The 25571-nt window shown below is 48.7% G+C and overlaps 5 protein-coding genes across 9 annotated transcripts in view; 2 read left to right on the forward strand and 3 right to left on the reverse strand.

The window, feature by feature from the left end:
• Positions 1-25571, reverse strand: part of HUWE1 (HECT, UBA and WWE domain containing E3 ubiquitin protein ligase 1) — a 106855-nt gene that overhangs the window by 77747 nt on the left and 3537 nt on the right. The window contains exons 6-19 of one of the 3 annotated variants that reach the window (XM_064699274.1): positions 24999-25501; positions 19477-24941; positions 16320-19197; positions 14744-15493; positions 14293-14654; positions 12774-14069; positions 12569-12704; positions 8950-11934; positions 8505-8891; positions 8247-8435; positions 7858-8179; positions 7609-7774; positions 7330-7520; positions 7132-7260 (exon numbers count right to left, since the gene is read on the reverse strand). In XM_064699274.1, coding sequence (XP_064555344.1) covers positions 7158-7260; positions 7330-7520; positions 7609-7774; positions 7858-8179; positions 8247-8435; positions 8505-8891; positions 8950-11934; positions 12569-12704; positions 12774-14069; positions 14293-14654; positions 14744-15493; positions 16320-19197; positions 19477-24941; positions 24999-25501 — 15733 coding nt within the window. In that variant the 3' untranslated portion in view covers positions 7132-7157. Of the gene's footprint in view, positions 1-6420; positions 7261-7329; positions 7521-7608; positions 7775-7857; positions 8180-8246; positions 8436-8504; positions 8892-8949; positions 11935-12568; positions 12705-12773; positions 14070-14292; positions 14655-14743; positions 15494-16319; positions 19198-19476; positions 24942-24998; positions 25502-25571 lie in introns of those variants that run through there. The other 2 variants (XM_064699275.1, XM_064699273.1) reach the window with 2 other exon arrangements.
• Arp6 (Actin-related protein 6) lies at positions 320-1771 on the forward strand. The gene has a single exon (XM_064699459.1). The coding sequence runs from the start codon at positions 412-414 to the stop codon at positions 1600-1602; it is 1191 nt and encodes a 396-aa protein (XP_064555529.1). The 5' UTR covers positions 320-411; the 3' UTR covers positions 1603-1771.
• On the reverse strand, positions 2378-3658 carry MagR (Iron-sulfur cluster assembly 1 homolog MagR). 2 transcript variants are annotated; one of them, XM_064699467.1, is made up of 5 exons: positions 3479-3658; positions 3280-3330; positions 3142-3217; positions 2996-3070; positions 2378-2904 (listed from the first exon to the last, which is right to left on the reverse strand). In XM_064699467.1, the coding sequence occupies exons 1-5, from the start codon at positions 3560-3562 to the stop codon at positions 2801-2803; spliced, it is 390 nt and encodes a 129-aa protein (XP_064555537.1). In that variant the 5' UTR covers positions 3563-3658; the 3' UTR covers positions 2378-2800. The 2 variants fall into 2 exon arrangements, with proteins under 2 accessions (XP_064555537.1, XP_064555536.1); XM_064699466.1 differs by having other exon boundaries at positions 3277-3330; positions 3479-3652.
• Positions 4112-4765, forward strand: LOC135440350 (uncharacterized). 2 transcript variants are annotated; one of them, XM_064699464.1, is made up of 2 exons: positions 4112-4373; positions 4432-4765. In XM_064699464.1, the coding sequence occupies exons 1-2, from the start codon at positions 4176-4178 to the stop codon at positions 4741-4743; spliced, it is 510 nt and encodes a 169-aa protein (XP_064555534.1). In that variant the 5' UTR covers positions 4112-4175; the 3' UTR covers positions 4744-4765. The 2 variants fall into 2 exon arrangements, with proteins under 2 accessions (XP_064555534.1, XP_064555535.1); XM_064699465.1 differs by having other exon boundaries at positions 4435-4765.
• On the reverse strand, positions 4752-5970 carry LOC135440348 (uncharacterized). The gene has a single exon (XM_064699460.1). It carries the CDS (start codon positions 5832-5834, stop codon positions 4755-4757), a length of 1080 nt encoding a protein of 359 aa, XP_064555530.1. The 5' UTR covers positions 5835-5970; the 3' UTR covers positions 4752-4754.

Raw genomic sequence — 25571 nt, forward strand, 5'->3', positions numbered from 1 at the left:
GCTAAGAAAAATTGTTCAAAATATGTGTAAGCAAAAATAATACAATTTAAAAATAAAAAAGGGTTTGAAAAAGCCGGTGGTGAATAAAATCTTTTTAGATTAACGTGCTAACATACAAATTGATAAAATCACATATATTACACACAGAAACTGTGCTGCAGCACAATACCAGACCAAACACTTCCTGTTAATGCGCGCGCAATGTGCAGCTCAGCGTACTCGCCAATGACTGACAGCCATCTGCTAAGAGTATGTTACTTTTAACAGAGCGCTCATTTCTGCGTTAACATTACTGTTGGCATCTTGCGCAACTGTTAATTAACTCATAATTGCGTTGCCGATATTGCGTTTGCGTTGTTGACATTGCCGGGTGGGTCGCACATTTGTCGAAAAGTTGATAAACACGCCGACATGGCTGTGGTTGTGCTGGACAATGGCGCGTACACAGCCAAAGTGGGACTCGCAACGCAGGATGAGCCCCAGGTAGTGCCCAATTGCATAATGAAGGCAAAAAGCGAGAGACGCCGGGCTTTTGTGGGCAACCAAATCGAAGAATGCCGCGATACCTCGGCGTTATTTTACATCCTGGCCTTTCAACGTGGTTATCTGCTGAACTGGGATACTCAAAAAACAGTGTGGGATTATATATTCAGCAAGGAGGGCATCGGCTGTACACTGGAGAATCGCAATGTTGTCATTACCGAACCGCAAATGAACTTCCAGAGCGTGCAGGAGGCAATGCTCGAGATGCTGTTCGAGGAGTATCGCGTGGCGGGCATGTACAAGGCGACGGCCGCCGATCTGGCTGCGTTCAACTATGTAGCGGACAGCGAGGAGCGCACCACAATGCAAACTCTCAACTGCATCATTATCGATGTCGGCTACAGCTTTACACATATTGTGCCGTTTGTGCTGGGCCGGCGTGTCCTGGAAGCCATCCGGCGCATTGATGTGGGCGGCAAAGCGTTAACGAACCATCTCAAGGAGCTCATCTCCTACCGCCATCTGAACGTCATGGACGAGAGCCATGTGGTGAATCAAATCAAGGAGGACGTTTGCTTTGTGGCCGAAGACTTCAAGGATGCGATGAGCGTGCATCATAGCGAGAAAAGGCGAAAGGAAATCGCTGTGGAGTATGTCCTGCCCGACTTTACGACAGTCAAGCGTGGCTATATACGTGTGCCGGGCCAGCCACGCGTTGATGAGGAACAACAGCAAATGGTGCCGCTGTGCAATGAACGTTTTACTGTGCCGGAGGTGCTCTTCAATCCATCGGACATCGGCATTCAGCAGGTGGGCATACCGGAGGCTGTTGCCGATGCCCTGCAAGCGTGTCCCTGGGAGGCGCATCGCGAACTATTGCTAAACATTCTCATTGTTGGTGGCAGTTCACAGTTTCCTGGTTTCCTGCCGCGCCTCAAGCGCGATCTGCGCGCCCTGGTGCCAGATGATTTGGAGGTATCGCTCATCTGTCCCGAGGACCCGGTGCGTTATGCCTGGTACGGCGGCCGCGAAGTGGCCACCAGTCCCAATTTTGATGAGTTCATCTATACGCGAGATGATTACGAAGAATTTGGCATACACGGCCTGCCGCAGCGCTAAGTGGAAACTATGCCCATTGATTAGGTTTATAAATTATATCTATAGCTCACTTTTTTTTGTGCCGTTGTGCGTGTGTGTGTGTATGTGTGTGTGTGTGTGCCGCCATTAAATAACCCATGAATGTCGCATATAGATCCTTAAATGCCACATTTAATGTATTACATGGAAACTGTGACTTGTTTTTACTATATTTGGTAGCTGGGACTGAATGCAAAGCGTTTTGGAACTGGACTTCTGTGCATTGGCATGCCTTCCAGCGAAGTCATCTCTTTAATCATGAAACGTTAGAGCTTAAGCATCGGAAGCTATCGCATCCCCAAGCCAGAAACTTCCCTCCTCCCGTTCGCACACCCTTGTCATCTTGTCCGTTCCACAGTTCTAAAGCCAACTTCAGATTAATGCCTCTTGTTTCAGGTAGTCCATATTCATGTTGAAAGTTGAGTTTATATACTGAGTTTCTCAAGGCATTTCACAAATAAGCATGTTTATAGTTAACAATCGTACCATTATACATTTGCATTAGATCGGACCAGTTTATTAAATACAGCTGCTGGAAATTTAAGTTTTTGTATGAAAAAATATTGTTTTTTCAAGCTAATTTTATCAATCTTACCCAAATCGAGCTGCCATATCCCACAACTATTGGTCGAAAAGTTTAAACATAATTATAATAGAGCATTCACAGCTTTGGCTATCCGATGAAATCAATTTTTGTTTTTTAATGGGCACTCTGCCCCGACGCGCAGATAGCAAAGATGTGAAATAACGAGTACAATTTGTTAGTAAACAATTTTCATTTTGTATTCTATTTGTTTTTAATTTGAACTACATACATGCTAATGTACATACGTATATGTTATTTGAAGGATAACCTAAGAACAGAGTCAATTGGGCTCATTTGCCGCGCGCTTACGATTAAAATGTAACTACAGAAAACAATCTTAAGCATATTTTCATAATATTCTTTTTTTTTCGGCTTTGTGGAGCACCTTATGTGGTAGAGTCTACAAACGTATCGAGACAATTGAGAAGATGCTTTCGCAACGAGCGTTCGCAAAATAACAATTGAATTTAAAAAGAAATATACATAACACAAGCTGTAATCTCTACATAAACTTAGATAATTTAGGTTTTTGCGAGGCGGGTCCGGTTCTGTAAAGAGAGCATGGCGCTGGCCTCCCTCCCCCCCACAAACGCTTTACATGCTGAACGATTCGCCGCAACCACAGGTGCCCTTAATGTTAGGATTGTTAAACACAAATTCGCTGGTCAATTTGGATTCCACAAAGTCCATTTCGGTGCCTGTAGTAAGAAAATTTAAAGAAAAAAGAAACAGTTTGTAAAACGTTTGATTATATGATAAGGCATTATATAATGCGGCATCTGCCATTACCTAGCAAAGATAGTTGCGCCTTCTTATCAATAAAGACCTTGACGCCATCCTGCACTACCTCCTCATCCAGTTTATCTGACCATGCAAAATATCAATAACATTTACAAACAATACTCAAATAGATATATTTGTATATATATACGGACCTTTGGTGCTGGCATAGTCCAGTGTATAGGAGAGTCCATTGCAGCCGCGCTGGCGCACACCGACCTTGAGACCGATCTGTGGAGACAAATTCAAGCATATAGATTTTGACGTTAATGCGCAACCAGTCGACCTACCACCTCTGGTTTACCCTGGAGCAGCGACTTGATGCGTTGCACCGCAGCGGGCGTCTAGAAGCAGATGAAAAAGAAGAGCACACCACAACCGTAAATAACAATTTTGATAAGCGAGCTGCGATGCTGCCCGTTTGGCTGTTACTTCATCAGACAAAAGTCTGTCATATGCGCGTATTTCATCACAAAGTTATGTGGGACTTACCAGCGTTAGTGCGGCCCGCGTTGCTATTAATTTTCGTCCCGTGACAGCGCGTACCGTTGCTGTTGCCACAACACGTGTTGCCATTTTTTTTTTTGTTCAAGATTTATATAATTTGTTTTGCTAACAATTTCAACAAATTCTGTGCTGTTCGAAAAGTGTTACTAAACACTAACAATCTGTTCGTGTGATAGGCGCTCCAGAGTTGACTAACAGCGTGCAAGTTATCGAGCGACACGATACACTGTTATCGTTTTGCTGGCCGTATTTCGTCACAAATTTTAAAATTACGCTTTTTATTGGAAAATATTAAATTGAAGACTTTTTTAAAGAGTAATTGGTCCTTACTCCAAATTCAATAGCACGATTAAAAAAACTATTTCGAACAAGCGATTTTAAATAAATTTACCACATATCTATACCATTAACATATATAATTTAAATAAATCTATCATTATATTCCCTGTAAATATATATCGTAAGTAGTAAACTTATATTATAATTAAAACAGGAATATAAATAATAGAAAAAACTTTATGGCACATTTGTAATGCCAATGAGAAAGTTGTTAAGAACGAAATCTTCTAATATCTCAGAGCACTGAAATCATCGATCAGTGTTTACTAGCGCACAATTTTATCGATATATTAAGCTTACTATTGTCCGTTTCATATTTATTGTTTATACAAACATAAGTAAAATGAGCGCCTTAAAATTAATGTACAAACTATATGGCAGTGCCGGCAGACGCACCATAGCTCCCGCCACACGCGCCCTTTACCATGCACACAATCATGGCCAGCGTCAATACCATTTGCTGGCCATATCAGCATTACCAAACAACAAATACACGTGCCTGCAGCGCGCAACCTTCAGCGACAAGCTCGAAACGGGAGCGGTAAGTAGGCGGTAGGTGCAACAAGTGAATACCATTTAAATCTACATATTATCTACAGCAGCAAGATGAAAGCAATCGGGTGGCCACCAACAGCATACCCTTGGCGGAGCTGCAGACCAAAATGCAGCTCATCTATACGTGCAAGGTGTGCCAAAGCAGGAACATGGAGACCATATCGAAGGTTGCCTACAACCGAGGCGTTGTTATTGTCACATGCAAAGGCTGTGCCAATCATCATCTAATTGCAGACAATTTAAATTGGTTCACGGATCTCAATGGCAAGCGGAACATTGAGGAAATATTGGCCGAAAAGGGGGAACAAGTTGTGAAAATTGTCAGTGATAAACATGAATATTTGCCAAGCAATTAAAACCCATGTTATTAGCTATAAACGTAGGCTACTTTATTGAGTAGCTCCCGCAGCCGACCAAGCTGCGGTAGCGCCTGAAGCTCGCCATAGAACTGATTGCGACACGGCGATTTGGGTGTGAGCAGCAAATGTGTCAAATAGAGTATCTCGTCCAGCGGCATCGCTGCAACGGGCGCGTCACCTGTGCACTGTATGTCATCGAAACGCAGATGCGGCAACTGTTGCTGCCAATAGCCATACAAATAGCTGCCCAATGCGCCAGCGAAGCGGGCATGCATTAACCAGCAGAACAGGCGCGAAACATTGGAGCTGCTGCCGTTGGCAACAAAGAGGTAAATGTTTTGCACAAAGCAGGCGCTGGCCGGGCATGCAGTGCCCTCCGTTAGCATATCACAGATCATTTGGCGCAGCACATAGCAGCGTGTGTACAAAATGCTTTCCTTGGGCTCCCGAAACAGCTGCAGCCACAGCTCGCAGCTGATGAGTCGCATGGCGCGTACGAGAGCAATTTTGATGTCCTCCACTGTGGCCAGGCGAAAGATGCGTCGCACCAATTGACGCATTTGCAGCACATTGACATTCGTTTCAACTGCTGCCGCTGCTGTTGCTGCGTCCAGCGTACTGTTGGCCTTTTTCTGGGCCATGGCTGACCAATCCAGATCCTTGATGATGCCCCAAGCGGGCTGCACTTCGGCATACGTCTTGTGCATGTGGTACAAAAGTGGCGCATGCGCATGTCCGTTGTGCGTGCCGTTTACAATGTTGATGCACAGCTCCTTGATGCACTGTTCCCGATCCGTTTCACACTTGTCGTAGTAGCGTCTTATGGCGGCATGCGCCTGGGGGCACTGCTGCAGCACAGCTTCCACAAGCTCATCGCCATGCCGTGCATGACATTCATACAGGTACAACGTGGCTTTGAACATGCACTCAATATCCGTGTGGGTCAGTTCAAGATACTTTGGCTGCCCCAATTGCATCTGATCTTGGCAATCCAGCAGCCAAGCGAGCAGTTTGGCGGAATGTGTCGCGGCTTGATCCAGCGTTAAGTCGCTGTCTACACTCAGCTCATTTCGTATGTACGCATCCATCGTTGGCTTACTTCCAGGTTCTTTGGTTCTCTAATTTAATAGTATTTACATGTTAATTCATTTTAGGAGCTGTACCCTATTTAATATTATATTTGATCAATGAATTTGAAAGAAGTGTTATCGATAATCAGGCTCTGTTAACGAGCAGCTCTGTTATCTGAATGAGTCTGCGCAGAGCTGCTCTATATAAGGCGGGCTGTTAGCCATGAACAGTTGGCCAGCACTGGCTTTTGAATTCGAACATTTTTCAACCCGACCGAAGTGTGCAAATGGTTTGTATGCTCTTTAGTTTTATTTTAATATATGTAAATATGTATCTCATCTTAGATGAGCAAACTTATTGACGATAATATATATATATATATATATATATATATATATATATATATAAATATAAATATATACATAAATATATATATATATATATATTATATATAAATATTTGTATATATATATCGTCAATGGGTTTATCCATCTGTCGCCCTCTCTTTCTCTTTTACTAAAGTTACATTTACTCATTTAAAAGATAAACATAAAATGCATAACATAGACTTATAGTTATATCAAATACCTATGCCTTCCTTCCTTCTTCCTTTCCTTTTTTTTTCGTGCATTTTATTGTATTTTTTTTTTTAATTTTTTAAATATATATATAAACAAGAATCAAAGCGTCATCTGCATATTTGCATTTGCTTTGTTTCGCACATATCCATGTGGGGATATGCTCGACTTAAGTAAATAAAAATATATTAGTTATTTTTTGTGTTATTATTACTTTTTCAAAAATAGGGTTGCAAAAAAAAATTATAAAATTAAGAAAACAGCTTTGAATACATTGATGTTGACTGATATACTTTTTTTTTTCCCCCATATGATAAATGATGTTATTCTTTGTGTGCTCTTTGCATGGTTGTTATTTCTTTTTTATCTTCTTGTTTTTACTGTTTATCTTCGGTTTTTCCCTTTCTCTTTTTGAAAATTTATGAAAATATATATATATGTAAATATATATATATACATATATATGCATGTATATATATATATAGATATATATGTATTGTATATAATATACGCGCGAAAATTAATAATTAATTCAACATGTTTTTTTTTTATATATACTATATAACTATATGTACTATATGTATATGTTGTCGCTGTTGTTGCTATCGCACATTTGCTGTGGCTGTTCTAATTATTTTTCTTCGCAGTTTTTGTTGTAGGAATTCTTGAAATTGTGTGTATTCGTGTGTGTGTGTGTGTGGTTTGTGTGTGTTGCTGTAGCTGTTGGTAATTGTTGTGTTGGGTGTGTTCGGACGGCACAGCTTAGGCAAAGCCAAAGCCCTCGGAGCACTCGTGTATGGCCTTGAGCAAACAGCTGCGCAACTTATCATACGACTTGTACATGGGCAGATCCAGTTGGTTAAAGCTGCAGGTAAAGTATGTGGGATTTAGTTAATACAAAATACAATTTTTCAAATTGAAGCTAAGCAATTACCAGGTATGTGCGCAAGGCAAACGATCCGTGGAACGATCATCGCGATGTATTTGGAACTTTTGTATGCCATTCATGCCCTCCAGGGAGCCGAAGCCCTGCAACGGTACCTTCGAGGTGCCAGTGACAAACTGTAGGAATTTCGCACGATCCGCCTGATCGAAGCTGCGCAACGCTCGCCAAAACCATTGAATCTGCAAAATGCATAAATATATCATATATCATATATATATATAACACACATAAAAATAGTAAATATATTAGTTAGTTATAGACACGCACCTGTGCCGATTTTGATGTGTACTTGTGGTACTCGGTGTTTGCCTTTAGATCTTCAATATCAATATCCGGCAAGCCGGATATGAGAAGCTCTAATTCCTGTTCGTTAAATATGGATATTAAATGCTTTGGAATTATATCATAGAAGCCTTCAAGGAATGCGTCCAATCTGCAAAAAAAACATTATGCAAAGTATTAGTTACAATTATATGTTTTCCTAATGTTTAAAATTTAATTGATTCCACTACTCACTGCTGACGTATGGAGCCGCTCATCTTTAGCTGGCAAACGAGTTGAACATATTCAAATTTATTCTCCTCGGTGACGGCAGTGTCGCGCCCATTTGGCTTGAGATCACGGATTTGTGTGACGCCAAACTCTTGCACCTCGGTGGAGAAGGTTAACTCATAGCCAAGCGTCGATATATCATTTTTCATAAGATAGTCCAGGCCCTTATAGAATTCATAATCCTGCGATTCCATATCAGTATGCTTCACCTGTTTGCCCAGGATGTGTTTATAAAATGAGCGTGTGAAATAGCACTCCAGCAGCTTATTATCATGCACGGCCTTGGCTATAATAGAGAGTGGAAACATGTTAGGAATTGTGGGCTCTACGATTTGGGACTCTTTGGCACTTACCAATGACTCGACCGACAAACTTGAAGTAGCTCAGATGATTGGGATTTGCATGACTCGATGGATTTATCATATAGGTGACGCGATCGCCCGGCGATACGCAGAACAAGGCATACATGGGATTAAAGATTTCTCGCGATATTATCACATACCATTCACGTAGCAGGCCGCCTGCATCCTGGCCTTCCTCATCTAAAAGCAATAATAACAAAAACAATTATTTTTCATAACTTTGGAAATCTTAGATTCAGCCGGACTCACCCTCAAATACAATGTAGAAGCGATTCTTCCATTCCTCGGGACCGAGACGATAGAGGACACGGAATGAATCCTCAAAAACGGTAATACGTCGCACACTAACAGTATGCTCCTCACGGCGTATACCCTCGTCGAGGCGCTCTAATTCGGTCTGGAAGTATTTGCGCTTCACATCAAAGTCCAGGATGCGTGTATGATCAACCAACACGGCGAATGGGCCATCGGATAGATGTGTGGCCGACTGACGTAGAATTTGATTGAGCACTGTGCGATGCTTCTCGGCGAATTGTAGAAACTTTTGACGATCCTGTTTAAGTTGGGCCTCGTGTGCGGTTAGCGCCACCTGCTGACCAGCAGCGCCTGTGGAACCATCCTGCAAGCGCGATTCATCTGCAAAAGTTTCTATAACAATTAAATTTCGATCTATGGTGAACATTTCTGTACGTACCATCAAAACTGGCTGAATTTTGGGCTTGGCTGCTGCTGCTGCTATTGGTATCATCCAGTTGTGGACTATGCTCGGATGCCACTGGATGGGGGACAACGCGCAAGCCAGAGCCAACAGTTGCACTGCCGGCGACACCACGTCCTGGCTTCTTCGGTGTCACCCGATGCGAGGCGTGTATGAGGAAGAAGGCCTCAACGGTCGGTTGCAGCACCAGTACAGCAAACTCATCCTTGGACTCCTCCAGGGCCACCAGGCACTCGCTCAACGTGTGCCACAGCACGTCCAGGCATAGTATTTGACTAAGCGTTGGCTTAGCAGCGCTCTTTGAGCCTCCGCTGCCGCTGCCGCCGCCAGCGCCGCCGCCGCTACTGCCAGCGCTACTGTTAGAACAACTATTGACATTTGAAGCGTCGTTGGTGTCCATGCTGCTGACACCGGAGGCAGATGCGCTGCCTCCAACAGTTGAGCCCGAATCGCCAATAATATCAATGATGTCCTCGTTGTTGTCATCATTTTGACTATTCTGCAGCTCGTACATTTCACGCACCTGCATGAAGATCTTAAGGGTGCGCAGGAAATAAGGCTGTGCCGATGAATTGGACATTAGCTTCTTCATCGAGGGCAACTGCAGTTCACAGGTGGGCTTGGCATTCTTTGGGGCCGATATGATGACCGATTCAGATGTGAAGCGATCCTGCATAGTGCCCTCATGGACGGTTAAATTGGATAGCAAAGCGGCGCCACCGCTGCTGCTGCTGCTACTACTGTTATTGTTGTTGTTGTTATTGTTGTTGTTGTTAATGATGTTATTGCTGCTGCTGGCGCTGGCGCTGGCGCTGCCGCTGCTGCTGGGCTTATTGTCCGGCTGTTGCGGCTTCGGCTGCAGCTGCTGTTGGCCGCCAAGTGTATTGTAGGCGCGAATCTCGTTCAGCAGCGTCTGTATAGCCTGACGCACTTCCTCGGCCAGGCCGAGTATGGCTGCCGTCAAGTACTGTATGAATATGGCATTCGATGCCTGCGAGCACTGTGTGAGATTCACAATCAGTTTGGTAACATTGTCCAGTCCCTCGGTGGTGCCGCACTGATGTGTTAGCACCTCGATAACCAGCTGCAATTGAGAGAAGTTCTTGGCATAGATTTTGCGACGAGGCTTATTCGATTGCGATGGTGTTGATGGTGGTGGCTTTGGCACTGTTCCGCCTACTGCACCCGAGTGCGATAGCTCATCATCCTCATCGTCTTCATCATCCTCCTCCTCGTCGTCATCGTCATCCTCATCGTCTTCATCATCTTCCTCCTCATCGTCGTCCGAGTCATGATGACGACCTGCAGCCAACAGCTGTTGTGGCCGCTCCGGAGCTGCTGTGCTGGCAGTTGCTGCTACCTCTGCACTCGCATCGTCACGCATCTCTTCATGGCATTGACTAAGAGGCGCCAGTGGCGGCAACTGACTATCCTGTTGCTGTTGCGTTGGCATTTGTTCATCCTGTTGTTGTGGTTGGGGTTGTGGTTGTTGTTGCTGTTGTGTTGGCATTTGCTCATCCTGCTGCGGCAACGGCTGCTGCTGCTGTGGTTGTTGTTGTGGTTGTTGTTGTGGTTGTTGTTGTGGTTGTTGTTGTGGTTGTTGTTGTGGTTGTTGTTGTGGTTGTTGTTGTGGTTGCTGCTGTTGTGGTTGCTGCTGTTGTTGTTGTTGTTGTTGTTGCTGCTGCTGCTGTTCCTCCTCTTTGGGCAAATCAACGCTAAGCGAGGCCAACAGCTTGACCAGCATATCAGTTAAATGCGGCGAACGGCAGATAACCTTGTACGGCAACATCTCGAGCAGCTGGCCAAACGGCGAATCGGTGAAGGATAAAAATTCGCTATTATTGGTCTGCCATTTCCAGGCCGGCTGTGAGGTTAATGGAAACTGTGACACATTGGCCAAACGCAACGGAGTCTGACGATCAATATTTAGCACCACGTCCCAGAAGTTGTGCGCATTTGTTTGATAGGCAACGGTGGTGCCATCAACAATGTTGTTGTTGTTGTTGTTGTTGTTACTGCTCGGCTTGACGGCGCTGGCAGCTGCCTTGGCAGCAGCCGCTTTCGATGTGGATGGCGCCTCATCCAGTGGCTGCGCCTTGGGCAGCTGTAGTTGCAACTGTTGATGCTGTTGCTGCTCATCCAAAATGCCGCGCAGGCGATTGGCCATTTGATAGCGATGATATCGTGATCGCAAATCTCCGCCTACACCACCACCACCTGCACCACTGCTTGCACCAGCAGCAGCAGCAGCAGCAGCAGCATTGCCAGCTGCCACAAGACTGGCCACGGCTGCCGGATCATCGAGACGTGCCGAGGCGCTCGCATTGGGCATGCCAAAGACGGCGCTGAGCATGCGAGCGCGCGCTTTTGGCTCACGATTGTAGGGCAAGAAACTGAATGGATAGTGCTTGGCCAGGACGAAGAGCAAATCAAGACAATTGCGCACTATCATTTGCGCTGCCTGCGGATTGATGCTGATGCTGCGTGCGCTGCCCTCGTACATCCGATTGATTAGGAATATATTGCTCTTATAGCCAAAGGCGGCATCGACGCGCAGCTTAAGCCATTCGGGTTTGCTGCCCGAATTGGCTGCACCAAAATTCGAATTATCCTCGTTTGTCTTCTGTATGATGCTAATCAGGGCTTTAATTATCCAGTCGCGTGTTGGCTCATGATGGCATAGATTGCGTATGACGCGATGCAAACGCACGCTGTTCACCTTCTGATCCTCAACAAAGAGGAACAGCAAAAGCGTGGCCAGCGAATCCGGATCCAGCAGTATATTCTCATCCTCCATCATGAGCAGAGCGAGCGGCTTTCCAGTGCTCGGCGCAATGTGATGATGATGCACAATTGTCGTGTGCTGATGATGTTGCGGCTGCGCATTGCCGCTGGCATCGTACCAAATGGCGCTATGCCAGCGCGCCTCATCCAAATTCTGCAGAGTTGACTGGAAGCGGGCTGTCAAACAAATCGAGGGATTTTCTATTAGAAAATGGTCAACAAAAAACAGCAAGTACACCAGTCGGGAGTGTCCGACTAGAAGATAACCCGTTACAATCTGCGCTCCAACTGAGCTTCTTTCCACACTATGGGATGTATTCTTGAATAGCTTCGCTACTCATCGTTCGATCCTTAATTTGAAGGGTCTAATTATAACGCCCCAAAATGTCTAATTATCAAAATGCTAGTCTTTTGCTTTATATAATTTCAGGGTCAACGGTTGAACATTAAAAATTTCCAATCTGTTTATACAGATACGAGAGCCTACATATCAAATATTGAAGAGCTTTAAAAGCATTATTCAAAATCAATATTTGTCGATGCCATTTATTTTCGACCTATCGTTCATATGGCTGCTATATGATAGTGTTCCGATCCGGCCGGTTTCGATATATGCCTGCAACAAAAAGACAGACCTAGGCAAAGTGTTAAGACGATAGCTTTAAAACTGAGAGACTAGTTCGGATAGAAACAGATAGACGGACGGAGTTGGGGACATGGCAATATCAACTCGGCTGTTGATGCTGATCTAGAGCATATGTACTTTATGGGATCGGAAATGTCTCCTGCACAAGGGTGTGGAGAGACTTACACAGCGCATTGCTGGGTGGATGGGCATCCATGCGGGCGCCGTTGCGCGATTCCCAGTCGCGACGCAGGAATTGCGCCTCGGCAGCCAGTTCCGGTGGCAGGCTGGCTATCTGTGACTCCTCCATGTCGGTTAGTATCTGTTTTGTATAAGCAATTGGATTAAAAATAGGGTCATAGCATGGTATTATTGGGGCACATGTACTCACAGCTTGACGCAAATTTTCGGGCAGATTCTGAAAGAATGCGGCGGTATCGACAGGATCATCGGGATTGGCGCTCTGCGCCGCCTGACGCTGCTGTTCGATGCGCTGCTGCATAAGCACCTCCGACTGTATGTTGGGCGGCAGTGCGGCCAGAAATTCGGGATTAACCTCGACCAGTGAATCGTGTGCAATTTGTATGGCATTCTGCTGGGCACGCTGGCGTATGCGCTGCATCCGCAAATGCTCCTGTATAACCTCCTCGCGCATCTCGCTGGGTAAGGCGGCCAGGAATGAGGGATCAACGCCCTCTGGCACCTCTAGGTCTCCCAATGCGGCACGCACCTCGGGACTCATGTCTGTGACAACGGCACTGGCTGTAGCGCTGGAGCCTCCTGTCGCGCCGCCAGCTGCAGCTGCTGGTGCTGCTTCACTAGCAGTAGCAGTAGCAGTAGCAGCAGCAGCAGAAGCAGAAGCAGACGCAGGAGGAGGAGCAGCAGCAGCAGCAGTATCTTCTAAGCTATTAGCCTCCACATCGTTGGCAGGCGCTTCGTCGGCGGCACCGAAATCTAGACCAGAACTAGAATCTGTTTCGGGTACCGGGTCATGGGGACGCACCTCTAAATCCAATTCGGGCGGCTCTATATCGGGCAAATCTGGCAATGGATCTGCCTCAACGGCAGCCACCACAGCTGCGGCCACAGCGGATAGAGTTGCGCGATTTAGCTGATGATAGGGTTCAGGTACAGTGCTCAATATATCCCGTGCCTCATCGTGCTGGTCATTGGCCATAAGCTGAGCGGCCAGCTCGGATATAGACACCGCTGGCGGGGCCGGTGCAAAGAGAGTGGTTGGATCTGTAACATCAGAAAAATCTGGCACCAGGTCCTGCTCGGATTCTGACTCCTCCGGCTGCTCCACTTCTTCTGGATCATTCGATGGCAGCTGTGACTGTTGTTGCTGCTGCTGCTCTTGCTGTTCTGGCGGCGGTGGCGGTGGAGGATCGGTAAAATTCAGCATGCCTGGCACCACATCCAGCGTTGGCGGCAACGGTAAATTCATATCAGCACTAGGCGGCATGCGAACTGGCGAATCGCGCCATTGCTCATCATTGGAGCCAGTATCACCGGAATTACTGCGTCCGGCCTGTATCGATACACGTTGCAGGCGGGCGGCGGGCATATCGCGATTGGGCACCGATTGTCGAGCATTCAACGGGCCAGCGCCGGCGGTCCGCGATGAGTTCGCGTTTGCATTGGCATTGTTGTTGCGGCGCGTCGAGTTCTGACGTGGCTCGTTCATCTGCAAAATAGAATATTAAATCAAAAGCCAATTATTAACCAATTTAGAACAGTAGTATATATAAGAGGGGTGGGGACAGAGGGACAGCCGGCACTTTAACTAGACTTTCTTGGCTACATCGACTTTTCATTCGGTTCGTCTTTGCATTCATAACATGCCAATTGCAACTGCACCGATTTAAATAACATTTTTGTCATGGCATTAAATCAATCTTTGAACTCACCCCAAACTCCAGGATTTCAGCTACTTCGGCGCGTGTACGAGTACGCGATGGTCGACCGCTGGACGGCAGATGTGGTACTGGTGGATGACGTGGTGGATGCGATGGCGGTATAGCACTGCCAGCCGCATTCGACGGACCCTGGGCACTGGGGAACAGTTGTGGCGGCGCTTGCTGTTGCGGCTGCGAATGTTGCGGAGGCCGTGGCGGCATATCGTTAATGCCCGACGCACCGGCACCGGAGGCACCAACCGACTCCTGCTCATTGGTCAAATCAATTTCAGCATAGATATTATAGAGCGCCTGATGGCGCGAGGCATTGCTGCGATGACGTGGACGTCGTGGCTCAACGCCGCCGCCGCCAGCTGGTAAAGTGGGCAAAAAGAAACACGTTTAATATTTAATCATTTTGCGAGCGTAGAGGGAGAGGGGTAGAGGCGTGTGCCCCACTTACCAGCAGCTGTATTGTTGCTGCTGCTGCTGCTGCTGCTGCTGTTGTTGCTGGTGTTGTTGCTGCTGTTGGTGGCCGCCAGTGTTGGCTGAATTGTGGTGCTGGCGGTTACAATGCTGCTACCGCCATATGGAGTCGTTGCTGTGGTCACCGTTGCCAGAGATGCGGCATTCACGAACTGCATCGATGGAATCAGTCGGGGTATCGAACTTCGGAAATTGTTGGTTGCCGCCGTTGTTGTTGTTGTTGCCGCGCCCGGCGGTGGCGGCGGCGGCGCTATCGCGCTGGAGCTACTGCTGCTGTTGCTGCTGCTGGTTGTGGTTGTCGAAGCTGAATTCGTTAGCCAACTGTTGACATTGTTCACGCCCGTTGTGACACTGGTACTTGCACTTGCACTTGCGCTTGCACTTGCACTGGCATTTAGATTTGGATTTGCAGCTGTCGCAGCTGCGGCTGGTTCAGCGGGTGCGGCGGCGGCAGTGGTGGCAGCACCAGCACCCGCACCCGCACCCGCACCAGCACTAGCTCCAGCTGCAGCTGCAGCTCCAGCACCAGAATTGGAGGCGGCAGCTATGGCAGCAGCAGTAGCTGCTGCTGACGCCTGACGATTGGCCTCCTCCTGTTTGCGCTGCTGATGAGCCAATTTCAGTTCTTTGATCAAATGCGGCAGCAGGAAATGTGCCGCATAGAGGCATGCATCGGTTTGACTTTCCATGTCTAGGGCTTTGGCTTCCTCCAGCCACCAATGGAGCGCTGGCAAACGCAACACAAGCATACAAAATAATCAGATGAGAGACGTTTATATTTACTAAAATCTAGTTATAATTCTCAAATGGTTAACGTTTCGCCTTGCAAATCAAGATTCGATAGCAAACTCTGCTGATAAAGAACCTGACAGACAGAGAGACAGGCAGGAAGACCGAAAGGCAGAAAGACAGGACAGAACCGGGAGATTCTTTAGCTTGTTATTCTTTGTGGTTATGACCAACATTGAGCCCGAGCCGGTCATCTTAAAACTTAGTTAATACTAAACAGGTCAAATACTAAACGAGACAAAACTGATTGAAAGCAGATCTAAAGCTAGTTTCAAATTTTTATATTTTTGTACAAGATTTTGAAAACAAACTATAAAAGGTTTAAAATTGGTTTAAAACTGTTGTAAGACAGGTTTAAAATGATTCAGAATACTATAAAACTGATTCATAAAAGGGTTTCTATGTGTTTCAGTTGCATATTCTTTGAATATCAAACAATATAATTTGTTCAAGCACTCCAGAACGGCGGAAAACTGTTATAAAACAGAATTATAAGTGATTCAGCTACATCTGGTATATACGAACGATTTTTAACACACGATGCGAAATCTATATAATTGAAATATGGTTTCAAGTTTAAAATTGGTTCAATGCGCGGAACAGTGGAGTTACTAATAAATCCCATGAATTGATATTTCAATTTAAATTATTGAAATATTTGTGCATATATGCGTACGCTGAAGTTAAAGCTAGCAACCAATTTGAGCTGAGTTTCAATTGGATTTTGCTATCAAACATTAATCGATGATGATCTTTGTACTCACCGTCCTGGGTGAACATCTCCATTTGTGTCTCCTCGGTTGGATTCTGATGGGTTGGCATGCACACACAGTACTGCTGATCCAGATAGAGGAGTCGTCGGCGCACACCATTGTTGCACAGCGAGGAATTGTTATTGGGATGACTGGCGGCTGTGGTGGAGGCGCCGCCAGCGCTGGCAGTGCCAGTATTGCCAGTGCCAATGGCAGCAGCTGGTGGCTGTTCATCGAGCAGATTGCTCATATTCTGATTATTGGTAGCTCCACCGCCGGCATTGCGTTCCATTTGAACCATGGCGGGCGGCAGAAATGCATTTACATTGACGTCAGCCGCATTGGCATCGGCGCCGCTTCTGCCAATGAAATTGAAGTCTGGTGCCATCCATGAATCGGATGAGGAACGCAATGCGGCTGCCACAGAATTGGCAGTCGAATTGTTGCGTCCACCGCCGGCGGCAGCTGCAGCTGACGAGGACGAGGCACCACCACCGCCACCACCACCACCACCGCCACCACCACCACCACCACCATTTACATCAATATCCAGGGGTAGGGCAATCGAGCTATTCATGCGCACCCGGAAATTGGACGGTGGTTGTGGCATCAAGTGTCCATGCCCGTGTCCATGACTACCATGACCACCGCTGTCACTGCCCAGACGCTCATACAAATAGGCATTGGCATCGCGGCCCGAGTCATCCATGCGATTGTCGTTGCCGGCACCGGTGCCACCGTTGGGCTCAATGGCGGCACTGCGACGTGGTCGATTATTGGAATTGGCCGCTGCCGAGCTGCTTGTGCTGTTGCCGGTACCATTCACTTGGGCGAGCACTTCGTCGATTAGAGCAGCATCATCAGCGTTGCGAGCACGTGTATCCTCATCATCCTCGTCGTCGTCATCGTCATCCTCATCTTCATCCTCATCATCATCCTCGGCATCGACATCGGCATCGTTTGATGCCGTTTCTGAGGACTCAGGCTCATAGATATGGTCAAATACTTCAATAAATTGACGCGGACGCTCTTCATCCACATCGGTCTCGCTATGCTCGTCCACATCCTCGTCGGCGGCCTCATCATCATCGTCATCGTCTTCCTCCTCAGCGTTGCGTTCATCATTCTCGGTAGATGCCTCCGAATCTGAATCACTTGTGCTCACATCACCCAACAACGAGGCGTTCATATCGCGTGCAATGCGTGGACCACGTCCATTGCCACCGCTGCCGCCGCCGCCGCCGCTGCCACCGCCGCCACCGCCACCGCCACCGCCAACAGTGCTGCCACCGTTGCCGTTACCGCCACCGGTATCCGATGATGTGGAGGCGCCATCGCTGCCGCCGCCGCCGCCACCGCTGCCACCGCCGTTGCCGCTCAAGCCGTTGTCATTGACGGCGCTGCCGGAAGCATTGCCAGCCGAATTGCTGCCGCCGCCGACACCGCCGCTGCCGTCAACGTCGACATCCGAGCTGTTGCGCAAACGTGGATCACCTATGTTGCCAACGGCCGAGCTGGCTGCTGAGCTGCCAATGACGACGCCAAGGGCTTGTCCCGTGCCACTGGCATTGCTGATATTCTGCTGAGCGGTGACAGGACCGATAGCACCATTGGAATTGCCATTGCCGGCACTGTTCTGGCCGCGCGAGGCCAGAAAGAGACCCTCGCATTGCAGGAAATCATCCCATAGCTGATCGAAATTTAGCACCGGACGCACAGCGCTGCCGGCTGCCGCAGCGGGTGGCGGCGGCTCAGCGGCCTCGGTGCCATTGCTGCGCTCATCGACCACATCGATGGCGGCTGCATTGTGATTACCAATTATGCCCGGTCCGCTGTTGCCAGCGGCCGAGCCAGACGCTGCCTGCGGTGCTGAATCCTCCGAGTCTACAGCCATCTCATCCGAATTGAAGATAAACTCAAATGCATGTCGACGATCCGATAGCACATTGCGTATAATATCCCGGAGTACATGCTCACCACCGCCCATAGCATTCGAGCGATCCACCGCGGCGCTGACCGCGGTGCGTGCAGCAAGACGGGGATAGAGGCGACGATTTATAATGGCGCTCACCGTATTGCCACCGCTCAGGCCATTGGCATTGCTGTTGCCATTGTTGGCCCCGTTGGCGGCCGAACTGGCGCCGCCAAAGAGTATGCGCTTCGAGCCGAGCGTTGTTGTGGCCACATTGAAGCGCAACAGTATCTCCATGGGACGCAATATGGCGCCGAGGGTGCTCAGTGTGTTGTGATTGGACAAATCCTTATATTGGGCCACCTTGGTCAGATAGGTCATGACACCCTGACGCAACAGCACACGGTACATGGTATTCCGATGCATATGTACCTTATCGTACAGCATGGGCGATTCAATTAGATTGGGGAACAGGCTCATTAGCACCTGAAGACGTGTATGCTTCTCCGCCGAGTCCGGTTGAGCGAGTGTACGTGACACGGCCGCATGCAGCTCCTCGGCCACCTGCTGCTGAACGCCCGTCTGCTGATAGCAATCGGATAGCGAACAGAGCAGCACACGCGCCATGGTGCTCACCTCGGGCACATGTTGACGCTGGGTTAGCGGCAGGAAACGATCCAACAGCACAGCCAAAAATGTTTGCGGCCCGCTGCCAATCAGCGGACTATCCGCTGGCGCATAAACATGCGAGAGAAGCACGCGCGGCACCAGCGATTGATACGCGCGCGTCGTGTCCGCCAATAGCTTAAGCAATGTGGCACGCGACAATGTCGGCTTGTTGTGGCTATGTGCACTGGTCGGTATATGCCAGGTACAGCAGCAGGGCTCGAACTTATCCGAACCGCCGGCTGCCGAAGAACCAGCACCAGTCGATGGTGTCGCTGAGCCACCAGTTTTCTTCAATGTATGCGATGTTTCCTGCAACAGAGATGGGCAAATCAAGAGGCATTAGACAACTGAAGTGGGGCTTTAAGATTAGAAATATGTGAAATGGTGAGCCTAGAGCATATACATAAACTGCATCCAAAGCAAATTTAACGATTAACGATTAACGAGGATAAGAACATGAAAAAAACGAAATGAAACTTTATAAGGTCAGCCAGAATTAATAAATAGATCTAGTCGAGGGGGACAAAGCTTGCAAAGTGACCATGGAGTTGAATGTTAAACCTACAATAATTTTTGAAATGGACTCACCTCATCATCGGGGTTACCAATAGAGCCTGCAGCGCCTGGCGGCTGATCTGGCAGCAGCAGCTCGGCTGCATTTTGCTGCTGTTGATCGGTAGCGGTGCCGCCATAATGGCAACAGGGCTGAACCAGTGCCAGGAGCAGCTCCTTTAGCACAGAAATGGATGATTGCACCATCGGATCATCGATGATGTCATCTTTGGTCGGTGGTGTCTCTTTCTGTGTGGCCGATGTTGCAGCACCAGCACCAGCGGCTGCGGCTGCGGCTGCTGCGTTCGGCTGTTGTCCAAATTTGGATTTGACCATGACGCGTCCATCATCAATCAAATTGCTGGTGCTGTTCGCATTGATCATATACTCGCCCTTGAGCATCTCCTTGGCAGCGGCCACAAAAATCTTTGGATCACGGGAAACCGCCGTCGAGACCTGGGTAAGTACATAGATGAGATCACGATGACCCACCGGCACAATGCCAGCGGCGCGCATGCCCAGCACACGTTCCATGGCCTCCTGCAGCACCGGTGGCGCCTCAAGCACATGACGCAATATTATAATGGCATAGGTGGGAAAGCCCATAAAGCTGCACGACTGCTGTAAATGGAGCAGCATGCGCACACCGCCACAGCGTATGAACACCTGGGCGTTCTCAAAGTTGCGCGTGAGTCGCGCACATAGCCGCAACAGGGATAACTTTGTCTCGTGATGCAGCAGCTGGGTGGGCTGCAACAGGGCCACAATGCTGCCAATAATGTAGCCACAATCGAATTTACTGAGACCCACATTCTCCTCGTTCAGCACAATTTTCTGGGTGCGTTTGGGTATTGCGGATGTGCCCGTCGTGTTGGTGCTGGTGGCATTGCTAGTGTTGTTGTTGTTGTTGTTGGTGCCAGTGTTGGATGCTGCAGCTGCGGCTGCCTTTGCTTTGGCTGCAGCGGCAGCGCTCTTCTGACGCGACTTGCTGCGCGTGGTCATGGCGGGCGGTGGTGAATAATTGCTACCCAGCTCATCATTGGCTGCAGTTGCGGCGCTGGTCGACTCCTCGCCCTGTGCCGTCGCCGCCGCCGACGACAATGACGACGACGACTCCTGCGTTGGCGGTGGTGGTGCTGTGGCGGGTTCATTGAAATTGATAAGCTGACGCAACGGCACCAGCTCATCGGATTGTATGGTACCGTTGCCATCGGGCGCTGTGCGCACCACACGATTCAATATATTATCAATTTTTTGTGGAGCTATCGGATTTTGCAATTGACTGATGGCCTCGCATATTTTCAACGCCGGATAAACGGGACGATGACTGCCAGAGGCATCGCTCACCTGGGTCATGCAATTGAAGCTAACCGTGCAACGCTGGCGTCCAATGTTGATGTGAAGCCAACGCTCGCCGGCAGCATAGGCGCTGCGTATTAGTTCATTGTTAGCCTCCGAATAGGCATTCCATTTGCCCGTGGAGGCATCATACCAACGCCACAGATCACTGCTAACCGCACGCATGTTGGCCTTGCGCTGCAATATATGACTGATGCTATCGATGGCATCAATGAGATCGACCAGATTTTGCACCCAACGCGGCACCGTTGCACGTGTCTGGTTATCCACAATTTGCGATTGCTCCAACATCCATTGGCTCATGCAGTCAAGCAATTTGACAAGCGAGACCATCGCATCCTGTGCAGTTATCGCCTCGACCAATGGACGATGCATATCACTGTAGTTCTCCTCCAGCAACAATGTGGATGTTTTTAATCGCACAAATAAACGTGTAGCCGTCATGCCTGTCAAGCATTCCTCCAAACGACCTGGCTTCGGCGCTGGCTTACTATTATTGCCATTGCCCGGCTGGTTGGGTACGGATTGGGCACCTGCAGCTCCGCTACTGGCTGCCGCTGATGCCGGCTCAAATAGCTGCAGCGTAAAGTCCACCCACTGTATAATGTTGCGCACAAAATTGGTGACAAACACCTGACGATTCAGCTGATTGAGGCGTCTGTAGAGGACCGCTATAAGATCGGCGGCGCTATTGACTGTATCCGGTATGGCCTCCATGAATTCAAAGGCACGCGACACGGCCTCATCGCAGAACCGATCAAATATGAATGGCGGCATCAATTTCAATTGCCTATAATCATAGCCGCTTGTTGCGGCCGGTTTGACAACCAGAGCGGGTGCGGCAGCGGCAGCGGCAGTGGCAGCGGCAGCAGCATCACCGGCAGCATCTGTGGCCAAACTGGATGTGGAAGCATTGGCGGCGGCACCACCGCTGCCCGGCAACTCCATATCAATGTCCATATCACCAGCAACAGCTGCATTCGATGCGGAACTGCCCTGTGATAGGCTTTGTGTTGAGCCAGTACCAGTGCCGGGCCCAGTCTGTCCCTGTCCGGAATGGGATAGAGCACTTGCCTCCGGATTGTTAAGCAGATAATCGGTGGCCTCCTCAAGTGAGGCATTACTGCGCAGCGCTTCGATAATGTGATAATGACGGAAGCCCATATCGGTCAGAGTCTTGATGTGATCCGCATTGAGGCCATCGTCGGTGCTGCGTATATAAAGATTCTCGAATTTGATCTCCTTCATACGCGTATGATAGCGATCGAGCAGCATCTGATGTGACTTGATGAGATGTTTGAGTATCAGCAGGATTGTCTCAAACATGCTGGCGCCATAATTTGGTATGGGTCGACGGCACCAGATGCGACGCAGCGCCTGCATGGCCAGCTGATGGATATGGATGAGATAGAAAATTGGCTCAAATGGCACACTATCCGGCATATAATTGAGACGTGGACTCATTGTGTATGGTGAGTCGAGCATGGCCCGTGGATTCACCATTTTCTCGAGCAACTGCAGCCAGGCATCCAAAAATTCGCCAGTACCCTCTGGACAATCTCGTTTATCATCTTCGTGCGATTGCATTAGATCATCCAGCGGTGCCCATTGATCAAATACAAATTTCTGCGAGACATTATCCAGTGACAGGGCCCAATAGAACATCTCGAAAAATGCCTTCAGGCCATTCTCAGCACAGAATTGTGAGATCATCAAATGGAAGGCGCTGCGCTTATCATCGAACAGCATAGGACCGGTAAACCCAACCGAACAGATGAGAAAGGTTAGTTTCAATTTGGGCACCGGTTTTGGTAAAATGCTCTCATGACTAAATCCATTCACCAGTATCGAGCTGAGTATGCGGGCAATTTCGCGCGCCTCGGGCGTAGGAACTTTATTAATGTTGCTAATGAGGTCATTGATGCGACGCTGGCGCGTCTGTGGTGAGCCAACCGATAGCTTGACCAGTGTGCCCAGCAATTCAGCTAGGGCGCGTCCCAGACGCGAACTTGCCGCCAATAGGGATTTGATATAGCGAAATTGCTCTTCGGGTGTATATTTGGTACGAAATTCAGCAGCGCGTTCCAATTTACGCGACAATTCGGCTTCAGTCATGGGATCCGCTGTGCCGGCGGCGGCAGACATTTGTGCAGCGATTTCATCCCAAATGAGATCCGGATGCTGTGTGGGCTCATCCGAGCATAAATTCAATAATATGGTGCTCTCCCACACCAGCGATATATACAGCTGGACAAGCTGTTGTAGCAGCTGTACGCCCGTCTCACGATTGGCGCCCCAACGTTTCAGCAGCACCGTTCGCATCTCGGTGGATGCATTGCGACACAGATGCACCAACATCACCACATAGCCATGCACAAAGCTCATGTTGTGCAAAATGGGCGTATATTCGGCATTGGCAAAACCATCCTCCAAACGCTGACAACAGACAAGCTCGGCGAGCAGAACACTGCCGCCGGGAAATGTGAAATGCTTGATGAGTGGCTTCAGTTGTGCCACAATATCGGCCAGCTGCTTGAGCGCCACATCCAGCACTTTGGTCTCCTGTGCCTGACTCAGTATGGCCTTGCAGACATTGGCCACAGCCTGCGATGTGGTTGATACGGGCGAATCTACCGGCAAATTGGGCAGCGATAGCAGCTGCAATATGGGCGTTAAGCCATCCTTTTGTACAAACTCACGGCAATGATCACCATTTGGACTGTTGCTGAAGATTGCCTCTATGAATTTCATCACATTAAGTATATAATCAATTAGGGGTATGGCCTCGCGTTCAGGCTGTTGCGGTTGTTGTGTTTGCTGCTGTTGCGTTTGCAACTGTTGTTGCTGTTGCGGCTGCTGCTGCTGCATTTGTTGTTGTTGTTGTTGCGGCTGCTGTGGGCGATTGACTGCAATAGGATGCTGTTGTTGCTGCTGCTGCTGTGCTGCACGCGACTGTTGCTGCTGTTGTTGTTGCTGCTGCTGTGATGCGGAGCTCATCTCATCGTCATCATCATCATCATCGCCGCTGCTATCGTTATTATCTGCAGCACTCTGCAGCACAGGTCCAGCTGCCACCATGACCATAGCCGATGGAGAGGGCGTTGATGGTGCCGCACTGTGTGTGGCATTTGCCGCGCTGCTCTCCTTATTGGCACGCCAGCATATAAAACTGGGATCAGAGCCAAGGCGCACCAATTCATTAAGCAGCCGCACAATTGCTTCGGTAGCATCGGAACGCAAATATGGATGATGCTTGATAAGATCATCCATGGCATTGCCCAAATTGGTAGCCGTATCACCCAATGGATCTGAGCTGCGGCGTCGGCGCATAGCCACCAGATAGTCCGGTGAGAGCAGAACCTTCAATACCTTATCAAATGGATCATACGACAAAAACTCAAAGAGTCCCCGCTCGTTAAGGCACAGCGCCGAAAAGACATTTGGCAAGGAGCCAAGCACCTCGCGTGTTGCGGGCACATCCTTTTGCAGCAGCGCCTTAAGCATCACACTGGTTATGCCCAAATCCTGTAGCGACGACAATAGCGATGGCTCATTGAATACATAAACGGTGACCACATCGGTGGCCAACAAAAACAATGATGGCCCATAATACTCGGCATTGGCGATAATGTGACGCAGCGATTGTGTCAAGCTGGTCTCCATAATGTTGCGCATATTACTAAAATGTGCATGATCCTGTATGCTCTTCTTTAAGAAGTTCAACATTGATTTTAGCAGCGCCGCCCGCTGGGTCACACATGATGGTTTCTTTGGCTGCAAACTGCTGGGCAGCTGTGAGGACAGCTCTGCTTTGCGCTCGGCGAGCGGACGCGCATAATAGCTATTGGCTGGATACTGTACGGGTCTGCCGCGTGCAGCCGCATCGCCGCCGCTGCTGCTGCTGGCTGCTGCGGCCAGGCTGCTCAGCGCATGTATGCCCGAACCGCGTGATCGAATGTCCATCCAACCGGCAGGTGTGCCAGCACCAGCACCTCGCGGCTGATCACCGCCGCTGTGCTCCATATAGACGCGATAGGCACGCTGAGCATGATCGCTGGCACTACCGCTGCCATCGCTGCTCGAATTATCGCGACGCGGCGATGCGCTGCCGCTGGCTACCGATGCATTCTCCGTGGCAGCATCTGTAATTTATTGAATGAGCTTAGCATGACAGTTAACTATAAATTTCAAGCACTTACCATCATCATCTGCCTGCTCCAGCGAGCTGTCCAATTTATCTGTGAGGCTGTGCTCGTCGCGCAGCGTTGACTCCTTCAGTGTGATGCCAATTTCGGCCAGGGCACGACAACAGCTCTTGATCTCCTTCTCGAGACGATCGATAAAGACATTGAGACCATTATTCTGATGGAAACGTGCGATGTCTATGTTGGTGATTAGATCAATAACGCGTACTGCGCGTGTCACAAATGTTATGTGCTCCAGATCAACGCCGGGCCAGCTTATGACGCGCAACAGTGACTGCATCATGCCGCTCTTGACAAGTGCCGAACCGCCCAGCTCATAACTGGCCAGATGGTAAAGCAGCGAGAATAGCGAGGTGGCCAATATCAATGGATAACGCTCCGTTAGGCCATGTGTGGTTAAATTATCGATGCAATCGCGCACCAGCAGCGGCAACGTACCGCCCTGTCGTTCAGCGCCCGTATAATGCACAATTTTCATCAAACGGGATCCAGCTCTGCTGCAGCAAACGGTCGAAAGGACAAGTGAGAAAGTAAGAGAAAAAAAAGAGTTTAGAAACATTACCAAAC

Source organism: Drosophila montana, unplaced genomic scaffold (genome assembly GCF_035044405.1).
Source record: "Drosophila montana isolate Dmon_TW-CO22-7 unplaced genomic scaffold, ASM3504440v1 contig_920_1, whole genome shotgun sequence".
Lineage (NCBI taxonomy): Eukaryota > Metazoa > Arthropoda > Insecta > Diptera > Drosophilidae > Drosophila > Drosophila montana.

Bases quoted from the DNA above. Each gene is read 5' to 3' on its own strand.
- Arp6 (XM_064699459.1), top strand. From the start codon at position 412: ATGGCTGTGGTTGTGCTGGACAATGGCGCGTACACAGCCAAAGTGGGA.
- MagR (XM_064699466.1), bottom strand. From the start codon at position 3,562: ATGGCAACACGTGTTGTGGCAACAGCAACGGTACGCGCTGTCACGGGA. The intron at 3,331-3,478 runs GTAAGTCCCACA...ATCTGCTTCTAG, and splicing joins CGCGGGCCGCACTAACGCTG to ACGCCCGCTGCGGTGCAACG. The intron at 3,218-3,276 runs GTAGGTCGACTG...TTGTCTCCACAG, and splicing joins TCCAGGGTAAACCAGAGGTG to ATCGGTCTCAAGGTCGGTGT.
- LOC135440350 (XM_064699464.1), top strand. From the start codon at position 4,176: ATGAGCGCCTTAAAATTAATGTACAAACTATATGGCAGTGCCGGCAGA. The intron at 4,374-4,431 runs GTAAGTAGGCGG...TATTATCTACAG, and splicing joins ACAAGCTCGAAACGGGAGCG to CAGCAAGATGAAAGCAATCG.
- LOC135440348 (XM_064699460.1), bottom strand. From the start codon at position 5,834: ATGGATGCGTACATACGAAATGAGCTGAGTGTAGACAGCGACTTAACG.